The following is a 20,370-nucleotide window of genomic DNA, read 5'->3' as shown; positions in this document are numbered from 1 at the left end:
CCTAAAGGGACTTTGGGAATTTTCTACACCAACCCTGTGAAGTGTATTAGTTTTTAATAAGAAAAAAGAAAAAACAAACAAACAAAACAACAGTTGACCTTTGAACAGGTTTGAACTGCATGGGTCCACTTACATGGCATTTTTTTCAATAAATAGTTTCTTTTCCTTATGATTTTCTTAATAACATTTTATTTTCTCTAACTCACTTTATTGTAAGCCTATAGCATATAATACACGTAACAGACAAAATATGTATTAATCAACTATTCATGTGATTGGCAAGGCTTCCGGTCACCATAGCTATTAGGAAAATTTTGGGGGAGTCAAAAGTTATACCCAGACGTTTTATTTTATTGGGGAATACTGGGGGACTGTGTGTTTCTCCAGGACCCATCAGTCGTTGTCCTTCAGTCTTAGTTGTAGAGGGCACAGCTCAGCTCCCAGTCCAGTTGGCATTTTCAGTCTTTAGTTGCAGGTTGTGCAGCTCACTGGCCCATGTGGCAACCGGCAACTTTGTTGTTGAGAGCTCACGCTCTTACCAACTGAGCCATCCGGCCGCCCTATACCCGGATTTTTTTTTTTTTTTTTTTAAAGATTTTACTGGGGAAGGGGAACAGGACTTTATTGGGGAACAGTGTGTACTTCCAGGACTTTTTTCCAAGTCAAGTTGTTGTCCTTTCAGTCTTAGTTGTGGAGGGTGCAGCTCAGCTCCAGGTCCAGTTGCCATTTCTAGTTGCAGGGGGCGCAGCCCACCATCCCTTGCGGGAGTTGAACGGGCAACCCAGTGGTTGAGAGGACGCGCTCCAACCAACTGAGCCATCCGGGAGCTCAGCGGCAGCTCAGCTCAAGGTGCCGTGTTCAATCTTAGTTGCAGGGGGCGCTGCCCACCATCCCTTGCTGGACTCGAGGAATTGAACCAGCAGCCTTGTGGTTGAGAGCCCACTGGGCCATGTGGGAATCGAACCGGCAGCCTTCGGCGTTAGGAGCACGGAGCTGTCACCGCCTGAGCCCCCGGGCCGGCCTATACCCGAGTTTTGACTGGGCGGGGGTCGGTGCCCTAAGCCCACATTGTTCAAGAGCAGCTGTATATTCAATGCTGTGTTGAGAAGCATCGCAAACCTTGGGGCCTCCATCCAGAGTAGGCACTGGTTGTCTTGGGCACCTAGAGCCCCCGTGGTCAGGGTGGGTGTGGGGTGCTGTGTGCGTGGGTTGGAAAAGCAGACGCTGCCGAGGAACCGTCCTTAGTCTCCCCTCCCGAGTCGTCATATCTGAGTCCGTCTCCCAGAGACTGGACAGCGGACGCTCTTCCCTGGAGGCCTGAGCTTTGCAACAGCAACGAGAGTCTGAGGACCCATTCTGAGCAGTAGGGACACTCGGGACACTCACACTGTAGGGTAATGGGACCCAAAGGCCAGGCGCTCCAGACACTTTGGGTTTGTCACCTATGCCACTGGGGAGGTGGTGGATGCAGCCGTGAAGACCACACAGGTGGACAGAAGGGCTGTGGGGCCTGCGCGCTGTGCCAAGAGAAGGTTCTTGAAGGCCTGGTGCCCACTTCACTGGGAAAAGACTTGTTGAAGAAGACGCTGGAGAACGTCACCTAAGAGATGACTTTGAACAGTGTGGGGAAACTGAGTGACTGAAATCACGACCTACGAGGCAGTGGTGAGGAGAGAGGCTCTGTTTTTGTGACCTGTGATGACCTTGACTCAGTAGACACGATTGTCATTCGGAAACACCGTCCTATGAATGGCCCCAACTGTGACGGAAGGAAAGTCCTATCTAAGCAGATGGCTAGTGCTTCATCCAGCCAGAGCTCAGAGTGGTTCCGGAAACATTGGTGGTGGTCTTGGTGGGAATGACAACTTTGGTTGTGGAGGAAACCTCAGTGGTCGAGGTGGCTTTGGTGGCCGTCGTGCTGAGGGAGGATAAGATGACAGTGGGGATGGCTGTCGTGGGTTTTGTAATGACGGGAGCAGCTTCGGAAGTGGCAGAAGCTACAATGATTTGGGCAATCACAACAGTCAATCTTCAAAGTTTGGACCCATGAAAGGAAGAAACTTTGGAGGCAGAAGTTTGGCCCCTATGGTGGTGGAGGCCAATATTTGCCAAACCACAAAACCAAGGTGGCTATGGCGGTTCCAGCAGCAGCAGTAGCTATGGCAGTGGCAGAAGGTTTTAATTACTGCCAGGAAACAAGGCTTAGCAGGAGAGAAGAGCCAGAGAAGGGACAAGGAAGCCACAGGTGACAGCAGATTTATGAACTGAGCCAGCACAGTGGCAGCGGGGCCTAGCTGCTAAAACGAAGCCATGTTTTAGACAATACTCATGTGTATGGCAAAAAACTCAGGGCCGGCCCGATGGCTCAGGCGGTTGGAGCTCCATGCTCCTAACTCCGAAGGCTGCCGGTTCGATTCCCACATGGGCCAGCAGGCTCTCAACCACAAGGTTGCCAGTTCAATTCCTCAAATCCCGCAAGGGATGGTGGGCTGCGCCCCCTGCAACTAAAAATGGCAACTGGACCTGGAGCTGAGCTGCGACAACTATGACTGAAAGGACAACAACTTGAAGCTGAATGGCACCCTCCACAGCTAAGACTAAAAGGACAACAACTTGACTTGGAAAAAAAGTCCAGGAAGTACACACTGTTCCCCAATAAAGTCCTGTTCCCCTTCCCCAATAACATCTTTAAAAATAAAACAAAAAAAACCTCGAGGGCTGTATTTGTGCCTGATTGTGTTAACAGGTTATTTTAGTTTCTGTCTGCAAAGTGTACAGCCTTCCAACAAAGGGCTTTCATGCAGATTGTTTTGCACCCATGCTGTTGATTGCTAACTGTAACAGTCTAATCATGACACTGAATAAATGTGTCTTAAAAAAAAAAAAAAAGATGCAGATTGTGAATGGGGAAGCACAAGCGTCCCAGATGGCCGGCAGGTCGTTCCCTCAGCATGCGAGCTCTGCTTTGGGGAAGTGAAACCCTGGGCTGTTTTGATGAAGGTGCAGTATGCCCACAGAAAGGAAATGGAGTTGCCAGGTTTGTTACTTACAGGCCCCAGGACAGAGACGCGGTGAGCAGGGAGGGCAACCCTGCGTCCCAGGTCACGAGTGAGTAGGAGACAAGCACAGGCTCACGAGCACCTGCTCCTTCAAAGGCAGTTAGGGGAGGTTGCGAGTTTTCCTGGGCCCCACTCTGAGTGGTTGTTTTAATAGGTGCCGGGAAAAGCAAGGTGGGGATTTGGGGAGAAATCCAGGCTCAGGTCCTTTTCCGTGTCCGGACTCGGTGTGATCAGGGCTACCACATGCTCTGGCAGCAGCTCCAAGTGGCTGTTTTCCGATCCCAGTGAGTGACAAGTATGTGACAGCAGCCCAGGCCATCTCAGTCCACATGTCTCAACATAGACAGGCTCCTTCTGGACCAGGTCCACTCATGTTTGCCTGGCATAGTGTTTTCTCCATTCTCGCCCCCCAAGTGAATTGGGACAAGCCACACACACGCAGAACCAGCAGTCCTGAGGTGTGGGGTGGCCTCCTCAGGCCTGGGTCACGTGCTGCGTTTGCCCTCCAGTGTTTCTGGAAGGCAGTTGGGCCATAAAGATGGTCATACTTTTTGATCTATAATTTCACCTATAGGGCTCTGTTCTAAAAACTATCAGAACTGGAAACAAAACCAAACAACACAGAAACATGACGAAAAGATAGAGTTGTTAGTTTAACAGCGTTAACAGGAGACCCAATGGCATTTAAGGCTGAAGACGTTCGTCAGAGTAAAGGAGGTGACTTCACGATGCTACAGGCCCCTGTTCCCCAAGTGGACCAGCCACGGACTCGGGACAGCATTGGCCCCCATGGCCCTGTAGCCTGAGAAGCAGACACAACCACACCTGTGCGGAGGCTCAGCACACTTCCCAGAAATGGATGGATCCAGCCAAGGCTCACAGGGATGTGACAGGATTGACGCACACACTGATGGCCATCGTCTCCCAGATCAGAACGTCACGCCCAGGAATGAGGACCGTGCACTCTTTTTGACATCCAGACAACCACACACCAGGCCACAAAAAGGAGTCTCTGCAAATCCCAACGCACGGCTTCTTGTGGAAACTGCATTCTCCCACCACGATGAGTGACTTGGTGTCAACACTGAGGGGACACTTAAGACTAACAGACCTGAGTGACCTGGAGGAAAAGAGAACCACGGTGGAAACTGGAGGCCATTGAACCGAGCAGCCAACGGCCATGTCACAAAACTGGGAGAACGTAGCTGGCGTGCCCATTACCAGAAATGGTGTTTTTAAATGCAGTTAAATCGAAGAGCAAAAGGGATTAAAAATAAGTGAGGTAGTAAGTGGTCAGCCCAAAAGCTGGAAAAGGAACAGCAGCAAACCGAAGGGAAATGAAGACAAAAGCGGAGAGAAATGGGATGGCAGTAACTTTAAAGGTCGGCAGCTGGTTCTTCAAAACGATTAAAAAATAGAAAAACTTGTAGCAAGACTGATTTGTGAACACAGGTGACTCAAGGATGCATTCGGACAAAGTGAGCACAACTATGGATACTGTAGAGAGTTTTAAAAGTCAGAGAAAATGGGCAAAGCCTGAGAAAGGCAGCCGGAGGGAGTGCAGAGACACCCAGTCTCCAGGGTCACATGGACAAAGAACCTTCCAGATTGCAAGAGCACACGGAAGCTGTGTGATCAGTCACGCCATCTGACCCTAGCTGGCAGTTTTTTTAAACAACTCTTGTGCTGGGGGGCCGTGTTTTATTCCAGAAGGACTTTAGAATCGGTTTAAGTTCCAGGGGTGGGAGGAGTAGAATCCGACAGCAAAGGGACGAAGTGGGACATGCCCTCCCTTCAGGGGCATTTCCCTTCCACCCAGTGGTGACACTTGGCCACATGACACTTCACTGCAAGGAATCCCAGGAAGTGTCACCTTTCTTTTGAAGACTGGGACTCCAACAGAGAAGGTCAGATGGTGGGGAGACCCGGGCTCACTGCAGGACCAGCCTGCTCACTCTGCTAAGTCGAGCAGGGCGCCAGCGAGAGACAGTGACAAACTCTCCTGACACGTTGGGGCCACATAGTGGGTGCCTCTGGGGAGGGAGACGAATGACACCAGGAGGGCGAGGGAAGGACTGAGTGATTACTTTTCTTACTTAAAAAATCTGGAGCAAATAACAGTGTTCCCAAAAAGTGACAGTTGGTGAAGAGTGGGGGCGGGGGGCGTGTGAGAGAGCGAGGTCCTCTTAGTTACGAAATTTTTTAAGAGTCAGATACACTTACGAGTAACTATGAGGTGTGATCAAACAATACAGTGAATGTTTAGAAAAAAGTATTACAGTAAAAGGCACGTTGCCATTAATCCCCCTCAAAATACTCCCCCTCGGTGCGGCCGGTTAGTTCAGTAGGTTAGAGCGCGGTGCTCTTAACAACAAGGTTGCCGGTTCCATCCCCACATGGGCCACTGTGAGCTGCGCCCTCCACAGCTAGATTGAAACAACTACTTGGAGCTGACGGGTCCTGGAAAAACACACCTAAATAAATAAAAGTTTAAAAAAATATGTATTCCCCGTTGCTTCAAACACACTTATCCCATCATTCGTGCCACTTTTTAAAGCAGTTCTAGAAGTCCTCTTTCCTGAGTGTCTTTATTTGTGCTGTTGTGGCTGCCCTGAGGTCCTGAATCGATTCAAAACATTTTCCTTTCATGGTCATTTTAACTTTGGGGAAGAGCCAGAAGTCGCACAGTGCCAGATCCAGGGAATAAGGTGGGTGAGGACACACTGCACTGAACAAGTAGACACTTGTCACACAGTTAACTAAGGTTTGACGCCACTTTCCATATTGAAGGTCCCTGCCTTTCTGTTGGATGGCACTCGGCAGCAGCATTCACTGTATTTTGTGATCACAACGGAAAGGCTCCGTGTCACACATTGCTTCTGGTACGGCAATTTCTGTCAAATAAAAACATGACGGTGTGTCCTCTTCTACCTATTCACCGGATCTGGCACCGTGCAACTCCTAGCTCTTCCCCAAACTCAAAATGACCATGAAAGGTAAACGTTTCGAATTGATTCAGGACATCGAGGCAGCCATGACAGCACAACTAAAGACACTCAGGAAAGAGGACTTCCAGAACTGCTTCAGAAAGTGGCACGAAGGATGGGATAAGTGTGTTCGAAGTGAGGGGTATTAATGGCAATGTGCCTTTTACTATAATAATTTTTTTATTTAAACATTCACTGTATATTTTGATCACTCCTCATGTGTTCATAAGAACGAAAAATTAAAAACCTAAATGTATATTATCTGTCAAATAAAGAGTGGCTAAAAGATTGTCACTGCGCTGAATCAAATTATACCTTGGAATAATTTCTGACGATATGGTAACATACAGACAGTGAGAAAATACATAGGAAACTGGAATAGAGTTTGTCCGGTGGGATGTGTCTGTGTTTTGCTTTGAAAAGATGCAAACGTGCAGATCAGTATACCAAAATGCAAAGTCATTATCCCGATGGCATTTTTTCGGTTCTTTATTGTATTTTCTAAGTACCCTACATTTAATGCCCATTTTAAATCATAACGTTTGTTAATTATCTTTACTAATGCTTTCCCTCTCAACTGTTCTCAGGGTGGCTTAGGTATGTTCCTTGGCACTTGAAAAGTGACATTTATGAGGTGGCGCTGCGTTTGCAACCCTGGACATTGAGTGTCTGTGCTTCCTGTTCCGGAGTTTTCCACAAGGGGGTGACAGCACCCAAAAAAGGCAGCATTGGGACCGTGCCTGGTGGTGGGGCCTGGCCAGACCCTTAGGGCTTCAGTGCGGGGGCGTCTTCTGCCCGTTCACCCAGCTTTTACCCGGTCACCATGGGGATTCGCTGGGCAAAGTTTGGGCCAACCAGCAGGTTTTCGCTTTCATAGCACTGATGTGTTCCGTGGGTCCTTCGTGTGGTCTAGAAGTTTCCTGTTGACCTCGCCTGCCTTTTCTGGTAAAAGGTTATTTCCCGTCACTCCTGCCGACCCTTGGGCCCGGTGGTGACTGGCCTTGTCTGCTTTCTGGGGGCTGAGCAGGAAACGACGTGCTCCCTTTGCTCTTGGCTTTCAGAGGCTGCTCTGTAGCCGTCTTCCCCTACGTCCCTTGTGAACGTGGGAGGGACAGTGAGTGTCCTGATCGGCCACCTCCAGGCCCGAGAAGCTGCACACACAGGCTTAGCTTGTCCTCATGTCTCCCAGAGTCACAGCTGGGAGTCACGTAGGCTGTTTATACGCGATCCCCCTGCACGAGCCAAGGTCCCCAAGCTGTCACCATCGCGTCGCCTCACACCTCAGAACACAGCACTGTCACTGTCATTGGCAAGGGGCTGAGTAGAGGAGGGGGTGACGGGGAGGAGAGGGCTGAGGAAACGCAGGTGTGGGTCAGGCCCGTGGCTACTGTCCCTTAGATGCTGGCCCGTGAGCTTATAAACGGGGCTTTGTAAATTGGGACACTGGGACAGCACGATAGTCTGGGCAGAGTAAAGGTGAAGGAGTGCTGGACCAAGTTAATAAACAGAAATTAGTCTTGAGGTGAGACGGCTGCGGCAGGCCCCGCTGAGGAGCCCCTCCCTCCCTCGTGTCCGCAGGCGACCTGAGCATCTCGGCAGACCGTTTGAGTGAGAAGCGGTCCCCCAGTGACTTTGCCCTGTGGAAAGCCTCCAAGCCGGGGGAGCCGTCCTGGCCGTGCCCGTGGGGAAAGGTGAGCTCCCGAGAAGGCCAAGGCTGAGGTGGGACAGTCACGGGCAGGGCCCCTCACTGGTGCAGCATTCCACTGCCCCACCCCGGGACCCGGATGCCACTGAGCCTTGTGGGCCATTGGGCAGGTCACGCCCTTCCTGGGCCTTCTGTCTGCCCGTCTGCTGCTGGAGCACCTGGGACGCCCCGCTGTCCTGATGGGCTTTGGCTCAGAGGACCACAAGCTCCTGCAGACGAGTGCACCCCTGACATTATCTGTGATGATAGTCCCGACTCCCAGAGCTTCAGGAAGGGGGTGTTGAATGCTGGAATGTTCTGGAAATGACAAGCTTCAGCACAGCCTCGGCCTTCACAAAGCTTGTGGGGAGCTTTGCAGAATGGGATTCCCCTTAGTGTCCTAGGAAGGCTCACAGGTTTTAAGGCCCATGCACACTGGGGCAAATGGCGGCCTGGAGATCAGGCCGGCCGGTCACTGGGTCGTTTGCTCTCCAGGGGCGTCCAGGGTGGCACATCGAATGCTCTGCCATGGCGGGCACCCTCCTGGGAGCCTCAATGGATATTCACGGAGGGGGCTTCGACCTCCGCTTCCCCCACCACGACAACGAGCTGGCGCAGTCTGAGGTAGGCGGGTTGCAGAAGGGCGGGCCTGGGTCTCCACCGTGATGGGGAGAGTCAGGGGGCTGTCAGCGAGGGGCTGTCCAAGAGAGCCTGGCTTCCGCATCAGGGTTGTCGGGGGGAGGTTTGAACCTTAATTTTTTAGCCTGATTTCCCACATGAACAGCCCGGCCTTTGGCAACAGACAGGCCTGGGACCAGTGGTTCCCTCCTGGCTCACTGACGCCTCAGGGCGGCCCCTGTGAGCCCCAGGTGCCCACCTACAAGAGGCAGCACCTTCTTTCCCGCATCTGTCCGGTACAGACAAAGGAGACTCCATGCTTACAAAGTATGGCACCCTCCCCGCAAGCAGAGGCCCACGGAGCTCACTGCTGCGGCCCCTCCCATGTTTTTCTGCCCCAGGCCTACTTTGAAAATGACTGCTGGGTCCGCTACTTCCTGCACACTGGCCACCTGACAATTGCAGGCTGTAAAATGTCAAAATCGCTCAAGAACTTCATCACCATTAAAGACGCCTTGAAGCAGCACTCAGGTAAACGCTGGCCTCTCCCGGAGACCAAGCACTTCTCTCCCTGGACGTGCACTTTCCTTGGATGCACGGTGATGGTGGCTCCTCGGGAGAGTAGTGGAAACATGTGCCGTTTCCTCCCCAGCACGGCAGCTCCGCTTGGCGTTCCTCATGCACTCGTGGAAGGACACGCTGGACTATTCGAGCAACACCATGGAGTCGGCTCTGCAGTTTGAGAAGTTCATGAACGTAAGTCGCCTTCTGCCCAGAGGTGTGTGGAACCGCCAGTCAACTGAAACGGATGCGTTCCCACTTCCCATTTCCTCTGGTCGAGAGCAGGACACAGGCAAGAGCAACTGCGTGCCAGCAGGGACAGCCAGCTCAGCGGGCTTCCTCTGCTCCAGCAAGTCTGCGAACTTGCCAGCAGGGGCCCGTCCGCCCTCCACGCGCTCACCACCTGGGGAAGTCAGTGCGCTGTGGTTTCAGGTTTTGTCTGTAGGGAAAGCGCATCCCTAGACAGCTCTTTATCTTCAGGCTCTTGGCTCTTGGATAGGAAGGTGGTCTACATGCTGTTAAACGGAATTTTCTCACTTTAGGAGTTTTTCTTAAATGTGAAAGACATCCTTCGCGCTCCTGTAGATATCACCGGCCAGTTTGAAAAGTGGGAAGAGGAGGAAGCGGAGCTGAACGAGAGGTGTGGTGGGGCCTCTTCCCTGGGGTTTGTTGGCGTGCCATGCCTGTGCCACCGGCCCGTGTGTCACACCCCCCCTCCAGTGAGGGGCCCGTGGCACCATCGTCACCTCTCAGCGTGTGCCCTCCCAGTCGAAACGCGCTGGCTGTTGGGCAGCACAGAGAGGCTCTGCGTCCTGCTATGGTTTAACATCCCCCTTCCTTCTTCTTCCCACTCAGCTTTTACAGCAAGAAGGCAGCAGTGCACGCGGCCCTCTGTGACAACGTCGACACGCGCACCGTCTTGGAAGAGATGCGAGCTCTGGTCAGCCAGTGCAACTTGTATATGGCCGCCCGCAAGGCCGCAAGGCGGAGGCCCAACCGGGCCCTGCTGGAGACCGTCGCCCTGTACCTCACCCACATGCTGAAGGTAGGCCGGTCCCTGCGCCACCCGTTCCCATGGAAACGGCGGCCTCCGGTGGGGCACATGTGCTGCCGCCCTCAGTCCCGTGTCAGAAGTCGAGTGCATGCTGCCGTCCTCGCTCTGAGCGATCACACCTCTGTGCCTCCATCCCCCGCCCACGTCGAGGTGTGGAAAGCAGAACCAGTGGCCTTGACCTGGAGACACCTGGGGCAGCGTCGTGCCTCCTCGTGCTGACAAGTTCTGGGGTCTTTGCTGCAGGCAGGACCCGAGGGTGACCTGCCACCTCACCCTTCTGGTTCCCTATTGCCCAGTGGCCTCGGGCTGACAGGGCTGGAGAGGGCAGCAGGAGCCAGGGCTCGGCCTGGAGCTGATGGGGCTCTCGGAGCTGCCCTGTCCGTCTCCTTCCTGGCCCGGCTGGCCTCACTGCCGCCTGCCCTCTGTGCCCAGCACCACGCTCCCTGGACCGGCGCTGATGGCCGTCCTTCAGGGCCTCTCCATCTGCGCGGTTATTTCTTTTCCTAGATCTTTGGGGCCATCGAAGAGGAAAGTTCCCTAGGTTTCCCGGTCGGAGGACCTGGCACCAGCCTCAACGTGAGTAAAGCCCACCTGGGCCCAGAGCATCTCCCTCCTGGGCCGCGGGAAACGGTGCCCACTGCCAGGGCACCCTTTTCCTTCCACACCTGATCCCTCCCTGTTCCTTGTTCCCCTCCTGGGTCCAACCTGTGGACATCTGGAGACCAGTATTAGGTCCCGCCCACACTGGGCCTTCCAGACTGAGTCTGGGGCCCTGTCTCCCTGGCTGGGAGAGTTGAGTGTAGCCGGCTGCCCCTCCCATGTGTGGAAGGTCAGTGGGACTCTGACCGCCTCCCCACTGACAGTTAGTCGGGGAGCACGTGTGTTGCTGGGCTGCCTGTGTGAGCTCAAACCCAGGGCCAGACTAGAAGGGACGGGTCATTCGACCCTGTCCTGGCACGTGTGGACCTGTATGCAGAGGCCACATTGAACCATCTGTCTGATGGGTCTGTGCACGTGAGAAAGTTCATCTGCGATCGTTGGCGTCTCACCTGTACTTGGCATGTGGGCAGACATGCAGTTTCCGCTGCCTGACCACCGTCACGTGTCCTCCCAGACGAACTTCCACTCTCCTCCCCCGTCAGGATGGCTCTGTAATTATGTGATTAGGATGCATGTGTAAATATTTAAACATAACAACTGTTACTTAAATAAAAACAGGAGTCAAATACAGTGTAAAAAGACAAAGCCTTTGAACCCTGTTTCCCGTTGGCGGAAGGGAACGCCTGCAGACGGAGTTTATAGCGGTTTCCCCAAGAACTGACTTCCAAAGAGAAAAGAGTTCTGTGCTGTCAGAAGTCCTGCCAGACTCCACTCCTACATCGCCGGAGGTGGTTGTCAGCCTTAGAGCTCGCTGTTGCCGGGGTGTCGCCTAGACTTTACCATATCTGAGCCTTCATTGGTGCTTTTTAGAAAGGAAAGCCACACAGCTGCTTTGTTCTCTTGTGCAAGTGATTCTAGATATTTTTCTAAAAATACCTCCTAGGTTAAAGACAGTCTGCCTTTGAGTTTAAAAAAAAAAAAATGCTTTTACTGTTGAATGTCACAGTGGTTTGGGGGCCTCCGTGGGCCTTCTGAAGTCAGCTCGCTGAGCAGCCCGGGACTGGGGCAAAGGGCCATTGGAAGTTTGCGGGTTCACTTCCACACCCCAGTTCTTTCAGGAGCAGGTGGGGCAGCTCCCAAGTCTTCAGCCACCTCGGTGCTGAATGGTCCACAGTGCCTGCTGTGGTCAGCTGGACCGCCGGGAACCAGAAGCTTCTGTCCCTCCCCGCACCAGGGCCACCCCGCTGTCTTGCTGCGTGGGTGACATAAAGACCGAACAGCCCAGAAGCCCAGTTCCCCCGAGCCCCCTGCAGGGACGCCTCCCCTCAGCCCAGGTGCAGGATTGGGCCTCACGAGGTTTAGGTGCTAGTGACGGCTCATTGGCCAGCCAGCTTCTGCGTTTAATCATTATTATTTTGGTTATTGAGCTGCCGCGTGACTTACCTAAGAGGCAGGAGAGACCTTGGTCAGAAGCCTGCTGGGAAAATACGACAGATGTAACAAAACCCTTGTTCACAAAGTCGTCGTTTTTCCAGTTCGGGTTCCGCCCTTGTCGGTGTTCCTTTCCCAGCAGTCCCTGAGTTCTGTGGCCTCCGTGTCCCCACAGGCGGTTAACCATAGAGTGGACGTGAACGTGTGAGTGGGTGGTAGGCAGGCCACGGACATACTCAGCTTCAATAAGTGTGGACAAGGCCCCACTGGGAGGGATGGCGTCAGGCCTCTGGGAAGTCGTCCCCAAAGATGGTGGGGCGCACCACCAGAGACGGGCATTTTAACATCTGCCTCTCACCTGGGACAGATGTCATGTCGCGTGTGACTCACACACGTGGAGTGGACCAGCTTTCAGGGAGAGCGTGTCCCGAGTCTGGGCGTCCCTGCTGTGCAGCAGGTGTGCGAAGTGTCATAAATCCAGGGGTGAGCTTCTCTCTCAGTGAGCGGAACCCTTCTTCCCACAGCTCGAGTCCACAGTCATGCCGTACCTTCAGGTGCTGTCGGAGTTCAGAGAAGGGGTGCGGAAGATTGCCCGAGAGAAGAAAGGTGAAGCTGGTGCCCCAGAGAGCTGTGGGGTCACCCCAACCTCCCGACCCCCGTCTGTCCCTGGACGGCCATGCCCTTCCCTCCAGCTCAGATAGGCGCTGGGAGCCGTGGGGTTCCTGGGCCAGGTGTGTCGGCTGCAGCAAGGGGCCCTCCCAGGACTTCTGGGTGACCTCGGCACAGGCCCAGAGCAAGTGTGGCCTTGGGTCCCCAGGGTCCGCGCTGTGGGACCTGGCTGCCTCTTTCGGGAGGCAGGGCCGTGCCAGGGCCGGGGGTGCAGGCAGTTTCTGAGCCTTCCTTCTGCGCAGTAGAGTCTGTTTCCATGAACCCACCCACCTGGCTCTCGTGGCCATGACTTTTCCTGCTTGGGACCATCTGTCTGTGCATCCTGACAGCACACGACTGGGGTGCCCTGGGGTGAGGGCCCAGGCCTGGGGGCTGCTCTGCGCTTCTGCCTCCCACAGAGAATCAGACTGAACTTTTCCCTTTGTCCTCAGTCCCTGAGGTCCTGCAGCTCAGCGACGCCCTGCGGGACGACATCCTGCCCGAGCTTGGAGTGAGGTTGGAAGATCACGAAGGTGGGTTCTGCGGGGCCATTTCTGGGGTCTCGATGCAAGGAGCCTCGGGTATGACAGGCAGGGAGGTGGGAAGGACGCAGGGCGGGGGCTTGTTCTGAAAGGGCCACGGGAAGAGTTCCTGGGGTGGGGTCCGAGGGCATGTGTTCCATGTTGAAGAATCCCAGAGCGGGGCCCCAGGGTTCTGCAGGGTTGGGGGTGTGGGGGCAGTGGGCTTGTGGTTTTACCTTCTCAGGTGTCCTTGCCAACATTTCCTGTTTGGACGGCGTTTGGGTGTCTACTCCTGCGGCCTGAGTGCCCATTGCTCATGTTTCTGCTGGTCCGCTGGCCACCTTTTCTTATCTGTCACTTAGGAGACAGCCTGTGTCACGCAATTGTCAGCGAGTTTCACAGCTTGTCTTTTGATTCTATGGGAGGTTTTGCTGCATAGAGAATTATTAGATTTTGAAGATTCAGTTGACATGTCTTACTTTATGACTTCTGGGTTTTCCATCTTGAACAGTCAGGAAGGGCCCCCCCCCTTGCTTTTCTCCAGGTGACCCTGGGGTATAGCTGCGGGGGGGTGTGGTGACCTGGCGGACTGCTCAGGGTAGGGGCCGGCCGGCAGGGAGGATGGACCCAGGCCTCACTTCCCTCATGGACCCCTGGCTTTGCAGGGCTGCCGACCGTGGTCAAGCTGGTGGACAGAGAAATGTTACTGAAAGAGAGAGAAGAAAAGAAAAGGGTGAGCAAAACGGGAGTGACTTGGGCTCGGGGCTTATTGAAAATGGGAAAACCACTGGCGTTTACATAGTTGCCTTTTAAGAGTTAGTGTTTATACATTTATTAAAGTCCCAGGATTTCTAAGTGTCAGAAGGAAAAATGAACAAGTTGAGTAACTAACTGACAATTAGGTAACAAAACAAAAACATCTGAGGAAGGGCCTCTTTTTAAAAAAGTGATTCCCAGACTCTAATGGGAACTTCGTCCCTTGTAGTAAACTAGAGTGGACGGCTTGGTCACACTGCTTCTCGCTGTAGTGGTGTCTCCTGAGCCACTGGGTAGAATCTGTCACAGTGGCACCTCCGTCTGCCCCTGCCCCGACCTGGCACCCATCCCTCCTGTGTGCCTGGGATGGCACCACACATCCCACAGCCAGAGCTGAACCAGGCCTTGGGGACCACAGGGAATCAGGACGGCCCTGCTGTCAATGGCCTCGGTGTCCCAGAGAAAGAGAGAGAAACAGGAACACATACATGTCAGAACTGTGGGGCGCAGCCCGTGAGGCACCCATGGGGACGTGGGCAGCAGGAACAGAGGCCCCTGAGCTCCGGGCCCCTGCAGGATGTGGGGGGCAGGCCCCATGGAAGGGGGGGAGGCACCCCGAGAGGCCTTAGGCAGGAGACCACCCGGGAGAGCGAGTTTGGGAGACTGGGAAGGACCTCGGTGGGTGCTCAGAAAGCAGGACACAGGGTCGGGGAGATGTGAGTGTGGACACTGAGAGGAGGTTTCCAGAAGGTTAACTCGCCTGGCTGCCAGGGACGTTCTGGACCGAGGTAGACTAGTGACCGCCTGCCTGTGGGCTCGGCGTGGCTGGAGGGTTTCCAGGAGCCGGGGCCTTGCCCACCAATGCCACCTTCCTGTCCAGGCCCTTCCACAGAGGTGATGGGGGCAGACTGCGCCTCCTGCCCCCCAAGCTGGGCTATGAAGCAAAACCACAGCTTCCGCCACGGGGAAGCGCTCCCACGTGCCTCTCCCTGCTGGGCCTTCGGGGGGCATTCCACCTGCGGTGACAGCGTGTGCCGTCCTTCCAGAAGCTATGTGTGCACACCCCGAGACTCCCAGCCCAACCAAATCCGAGGAAGCTGGTCTCCCCCCAGGGCCACTCTGGCACTTTGTCGCTGCGCCCTCATAGACAGTCGTCCCTCCCCTCCAGTGTTTCTACCAGCAGATAAACAATCCCTTTTCCCTTTAAAGGGAAAGCAGAAACCTTAGCAGTCGGCTCCCTGTTCTCTTCCCTGCTCCCCACTTCCAGGCAGGCAGCCACCATCCCCACCTCAAGCCGCTGCTCTTAGCTGGCTCTCTTGTGACCGTCCCGCCTGGGCACATCCGGCTGGCACCTCCTCGTCTGCCTCCCGACTCTGCTTCCCCAGCCCCTGCCCCCCAGGTGACCTCACCCCGTCGCAGGGCTTCTCTGCCATCCATCTGCCTGTGACCCCAAGTTCTCCCTGGCTCCCATTGTGCCTGTGCCCAGACTCCTGTGTCCAGCCACCTGCCTGAGAGGTCCGCTTGGCCAGGAAGCACCTGCTGCCACCCAAGATGCCCGAGGAGGAACTCATGATTTCCACTCCCCAAACCTGTTTGTCCTTTCTGTCACTGGCTGCATGTCTCTTCATAGTGACTCAAGCCAAACCTCCTGAGGCAGCCGTATACCTCCCCGTGTCGCGGGCACCCAGCCCTGCTGCCTCCGGCCCAATACCCAGGCCCGAGGCTCCCCCTCCGCTGTCTACATGCTGCCTGCCAGGTGGAAAGTGCCTCCAACTGTGCCCCGCAGCCCCTCCTCGGCCCTTCACCCTTGCAGTTAACCCGGACCCTTACCTGGTCTGAGACCCCCATGCCCTGGCACCTCCGACCTCTGCCCGCCTCTGCCAGGGCCTCACGATGCTGTCCCTGGTCACCCACCCCTCAGAGCCCCCTCCCCGGCCGTGCCTTCATGTAGCTGTACAGTTGTACTTCGGATCTAATGCGTGTTGTTTGTTCTGTGCCACCCCTGTGTCCAGAGCAGGGCCGGGGGACCCTAATGGATAAGCACTGGCCCGTCCTCACACACCAGCTCATCTCCCTCCATGGGGTGGGCCGGGTCAGAGTCCAGCTCAGGGCAGGCCATGCCACAGGGGGACAGCAGGGGCCTCGTTCTACCTCCCACCCCGAGAGGGCCTGGAGGAGGCCCGGCTCATGGGGCTGTGCCCTGTCCCCCAGGTTGAAGAGGAGAAGAGGAAGAAGAAAGAGGAGGCCGCCAAGAGAAAACAAGAACAGGAGGTACTGCACGTTTGTGTGGGCCGGGGGCTCTCCTGGGCTGACACTGGCACTTCCACCCCGTGCCCTGCTCTCTGTGCCTCCCGGGGCCTGGCCGGGTACCGTCTCCTCCATCCACCAGCGGTGCCCACGGGGAGGCCGGGAGTCCCTGGGCAAGAGAGCGCCCTGAGGGGGCTTCCCTGTGACTGGCTACGAGCTCCTTGGCGGCGTTCCTGCACGTGATGCCAGTGTGTGGCACTGTGTGAAGCCCACGCGTGCTCATGCAGTGATCGCATGTGTGTTCCAGGCCGCCAAGCTGGCCAAGATGAAGATCCCGCCCAGTGAGATGTTCCTGTCAGAAAGCGACAAATATTCCAAGTTTGACGAAAACGTAAGAATTCCTTTTGTTCTTTTCAGAACTTTGGTAGACCCATTACACTGGGGGGGCAGGAATTTCAACCTTGGGAGAGCTTTTCTGTGTGGGGTGCAGTTTGAAGGGAGGAGGGCCATCCACCGCTGCGGCCAGCGGCCTGTGGCACCGAGAGCCGTGGCCGGGCTGAGAATGACGGACTGAATTCACCGTCTCTCATGAGCTGGCCACAAGGGCCGCAGCATGTGTCCCCTGCCCCCAGGGGCACTTCATCACGGCCATTCACTTTACCTAGACCTGGGGGCCTGCCTTCCTGGTTCTTGTATGTGTCTGCCGCACACTTCTAAGCCAGGCATGTCAACCCTGGTGGGAGCAGGGTCATCATGCCCCCAGCGGGAGGGTGCCCAGATGGTCCCCAGAGGGCCATGTCTCTGTGGGTGAAACGGGTGCCTCCAGGTACTGGGCCCAGACAGGTGGGCTCGGAAGGGGTTGGTGACCGTCTGCTGTCGCTGTTGCAGGGCCTGCCCACACACGACACGGAAGGCAAGGAGCTGAGCAAAGGACAAGCCAAGAAGCTGAAGAAGCTCTTTGAAGCTCAGGAAAAGCTGCACAAGGAGTATCTGCAGATGGTTCAAAACGGAGGCCCTGAATGAACTGGCTGAGCATCCAGTCTGAGCCCTGCATCCTGAGCCCGTGCTCTGCTCCTGTGGACAGCAGCCCTCAGTTCTAAGAATTGTGTTCATGGGGCCCACGCCATCAACGGCTCTGAGACGTCGCTAATAAAGTCTTCCCCTCAGGGAGGCCGGGCGCTTTCTCTGTGTCACCTGCATGCAGCACCAGGGGGGCAGCCAGCGGGCGGCTGGCTCAGCAGGTCAGCCTGCAGTGCTCGGGCTGCTGGGTCAGCTGAGCTGCCCCCACCCGCCGCCGGCCTAGAATCGCTCCTGCAGTCACAGTGCTGGCCGCTGATTTCTGGGGTGTGCACATTGGGAGGTATTAGAGTAGGAAAAAGGCAGGCTCAAACCGACCGAGCCCACTGAGCCCCACACAAAAGGGTTCTGATGAGCCAGCGCTGCTGTCCCCACCGCAGCCCCACGCTCGGGCTGCACAGGGCTGGCTGGCTCAGCACTGCCGTGGGTCCAGCATCTGTCAGCTGACAGCTGAGATAAGGGGCAGGTCTCAGCACAGCAGAGCAGTTGTTTGTCACCAGGCCCCAGTGGGGCGTGCCTGCGTGCACCCTGCTCATGCATTCTCGCCCGCTGGGGTCAGACTCTGCACCTGAACTCTAGCAGCTTCGCCCTTCTTGAAAGAGGGTGCTGGCAGAGCCAGGACCCGCTCCACGCCTGCAAAAGCCTGGCATCCGCTCAGCTCCATCGAGACAAACGATCAAGTCACCGGTGCTGGGAACACCGGTGTTGGAAATCACTGTCCGTTCCCCGGTGTCAGTGATGGCAGTGCAAAGCCACACAACCCCTGGGGGCCAGTTTGGAGGGCCCAGCTGTGGGCATGCTTGTCCTTTGTCCCTTGGTCCCTTGTATGACACTGCCTGAAAGACACAGCTGCACAGTGTGATGTGAAATGTGCATGTGCTGCTCGCTGCAGTGTCGGGACCGGCTGTCAACGGAGTCCTGGGAGCACCCAGTCCCACGTGAGAATGATGGCTGTGAGACAGAGAGCTCGGGCTCTGGGTATCGATCTGCCCCACTGCTGAACCTCAGAAACGTTTCACATACAAAAAATTAAACCAGTAAGGAAAAAAAGGCCCCAAAGTGAAACAAACTCCTGCCAGTTACCTTCTGCTACATAACAAACGACCCCAAAAGGTAGCAGGTGGCTGAAAACAATCATCATCTCATCTGACTCTCATGGTTGTGGGTTGACTGGTTTCCCCGGGCGCTTCTGGGTCAGGGTCCACCCCCTGGGCACAGTCAGCTGGTGATGGGTTAGGGTCTCCCCCCGGGGGCACAGTCAGACGGGGCAGGTCTGCAGTCATGCCCACCCCTGGGCGGGGAGACTCAAACCTGGGGCTGCTTGGGTGTGGTGGTGTGCAGCTTGCCGGCCGCTGTGTGGCAGCCGGCAGCTCCAGAGGTGCCTGTCCCTAGAGATAAGCTATCGGCCTGTGGGGATCTGACCTCAGAAGTCACAGGGTCCTCCTCCCAGAGGCCCATGCTCTAGGAGAGAGGGTGTGGAGATACCTCCCCGGGAGGCGTTTGGCGGGGCTCCGGGGGAACAGGAGGGGCTGCAAAAGCCATTGCAAGTCTGCCACAAAACCCAGTGAGAAAGGGCTTCTTCGACGGATTTGAGAGTTGGGCACTTTCCTGTACATCTTTTAGTGGGGTGTGTTCTACGTGTAAAATCAAGGATGTTAAGGAAAATCACTGATGTTGAACAACACTTGACATTTAAACAATAGGTATTTCTCGGCTGTGTAGACTGAGAGGTGGACAGATTGGTCACCACGAGTGCCTGCAGAGCCAGGTTCGTCTAAATGCCAGCCCTCTCCTTGGAAAAATGGCCAATTCCAGGCCTGAGCAGAAGCACAGGGAGACTCCAGACCATCTGGGGCCCAAAAGGGAAGCTTTCAGAGACGAACAGGGTCGTGTCAAAAGGACACGGGGACAAACGAGTGAAACACGACAGCTGGATGGACCTCAAAGGCATTGTGCCGCGTGGAAGAGCCGACCACATAGGTCACGTGCTGTATGATTCCACTTAGACGTTCTCAAGATGCCAAAACTAACGAGATGGAGCAGATTAGTGTCCCCAGGGCTTAGGGGTTCTGGGTCTCGGTGGCAGTGGTGCTGCATGAATCTGTGCCTGTGACAGACAACATGACAGAGCCACACAACACAGTGCCGCTCTGGCGAGGCAAGACAGCACCATCAGGAAAACCATGAAGGGCACACTGGACCCAGGGGACCTCTCACTATTGCAGCGTCCCGGGAGTCTCATTATTGAAAAATAAAAAGCCTCCGGCACTTCCACTGGCCAAGTCTGGGACAACTTGAGCATTGAGAAGGATTACTTGACATCCAGACATCTTATTTATTCTGAAAAGCACAGAAAACCAAGAAATAATCATTTGCCAGCACTGGAGGTGACGCTTGTATCAGAGTGGGCTGGAGCCGTGATTTGGCCCCAGCAGTGCAGTCCCGGAATACCTGCCCTTTCATCCCTGCTCTGCTGCATGCCCGCTGGCCAGGACCACCACCAGGGCACCCCTACACACACCTGTGCACCTGACATTTGGAAGTAAGAGTCTGCAGATGTAATCAAATAAGATGAAGCCACTAGGGTGTGTGCTAATGCAGTGACTGGAGTGTCCTTATAAGAGGACACACAGGGACACAGAGAAGGCCGTATGAAGATGGAGGCAAGGACTGGGGTGACGCAGCCACCAGCCCAGGGACGCCTGGAGCCCCAGAAGCTGGAACGGGCAGGAAGGACCCTTCCCGAGAGCCTTTGGTGGGAGCCCAGCCCTGCTGACACCTCGCCTTGATTTCTGCCTGCTTGCCTCTGGGACCAGGAGAGAATCCATGTCTGTTGTGTTTTCTAAGCCAGTTTGCGGCACTTTGCTGTGGCGGCCACAGGGAATTAAAACGGCATTCTCAACACGGTCACAAATAGGAAGGCTTTGGGTGGACATCACCACCTTCCCAACTCACCAAAGTGACCCAGGGAACCCCACAGCTGGTCCACCCGTATTAGATTCCCCCCAAGGACCAGGCCCAGCTGCCTGCCCACCGGGCAGCCTCCTGACAACCACTGGTGGGGGGTGGGAGCTCCTCAGCTGGATGCCACCTGCACCGATCCCCGACAGACATCCAGGCGGGCCAG

The 20,370-nt window shown here is 55.4% G+C and overlaps 1 protein-coding gene across 2 annotated transcripts in view; it reads left to right on the top strand.

Moving 5' to 3' along the window:
* CARS1 (cysteinyl-tRNA synthetase 1) overlaps nt 1–18,290 on the top strand; it is a 45,844-nt gene extending 27,554 nt beyond the window's left edge. For both annotated transcript variants that reach the window (XM_033120887.1, XM_033120886.1), the window contains 13 exons: nt 7,625–7,737; nt 8,226–8,354; nt 8,750–8,879; nt 9,001–9,104; nt 9,452–9,549; nt 9,765–9,954; nt 10,471–10,539; nt 12,519–12,600; nt 13,095–13,175; nt 13,829–13,896; nt 16,131–16,190; nt 16,474–16,557; nt 17,055–18,290. In XM_033120887.1, coding sequence (XP_032976778.1) covers nt 7,625–7,737; nt 8,226–8,354; nt 8,750–8,879; nt 9,001–9,104; nt 9,452–9,549; nt 9,765–9,954; nt 10,471–10,539; nt 12,519–12,600; nt 13,095–13,175; nt 13,829–13,896; nt 16,131–16,190; nt 16,474–16,557; nt 17,055–17,189 — 1,343 coding nt within the window. In that variant the 3' untranslated portion in view covers nt 17,190–18,290. The remainder of the gene's footprint in view (nt 1–7,624; nt 7,738–8,225; nt 8,355–8,749; nt 8,880–9,000; nt 9,105–9,451; nt 9,550–9,764; nt 9,955–10,470; nt 10,540–12,518; nt 12,601–13,094; nt 13,176–13,828; nt 13,897–16,130; nt 16,191–16,473; nt 16,558–17,054) is intronic.
* The last annotated feature ends 2,080 nt before the right edge of the window (nt 18,291–20,370 follow it).

This window comes from Rhinolophus ferrumequinum, chromosome 11 (genome assembly GCF_004115265.2).
Source record: "Rhinolophus ferrumequinum isolate MPI-CBG mRhiFer1 chromosome 11, mRhiFer1_v1.p, whole genome shotgun sequence".
Taxonomy (NCBI): domain Eukaryota; kingdom Metazoa; phylum Chordata; class Mammalia; order Chiroptera; family Rhinolophidae; genus Rhinolophus; species Rhinolophus ferrumequinum.
This window is presented reverse-complemented; position numbering and strand designations above follow the sequence as displayed.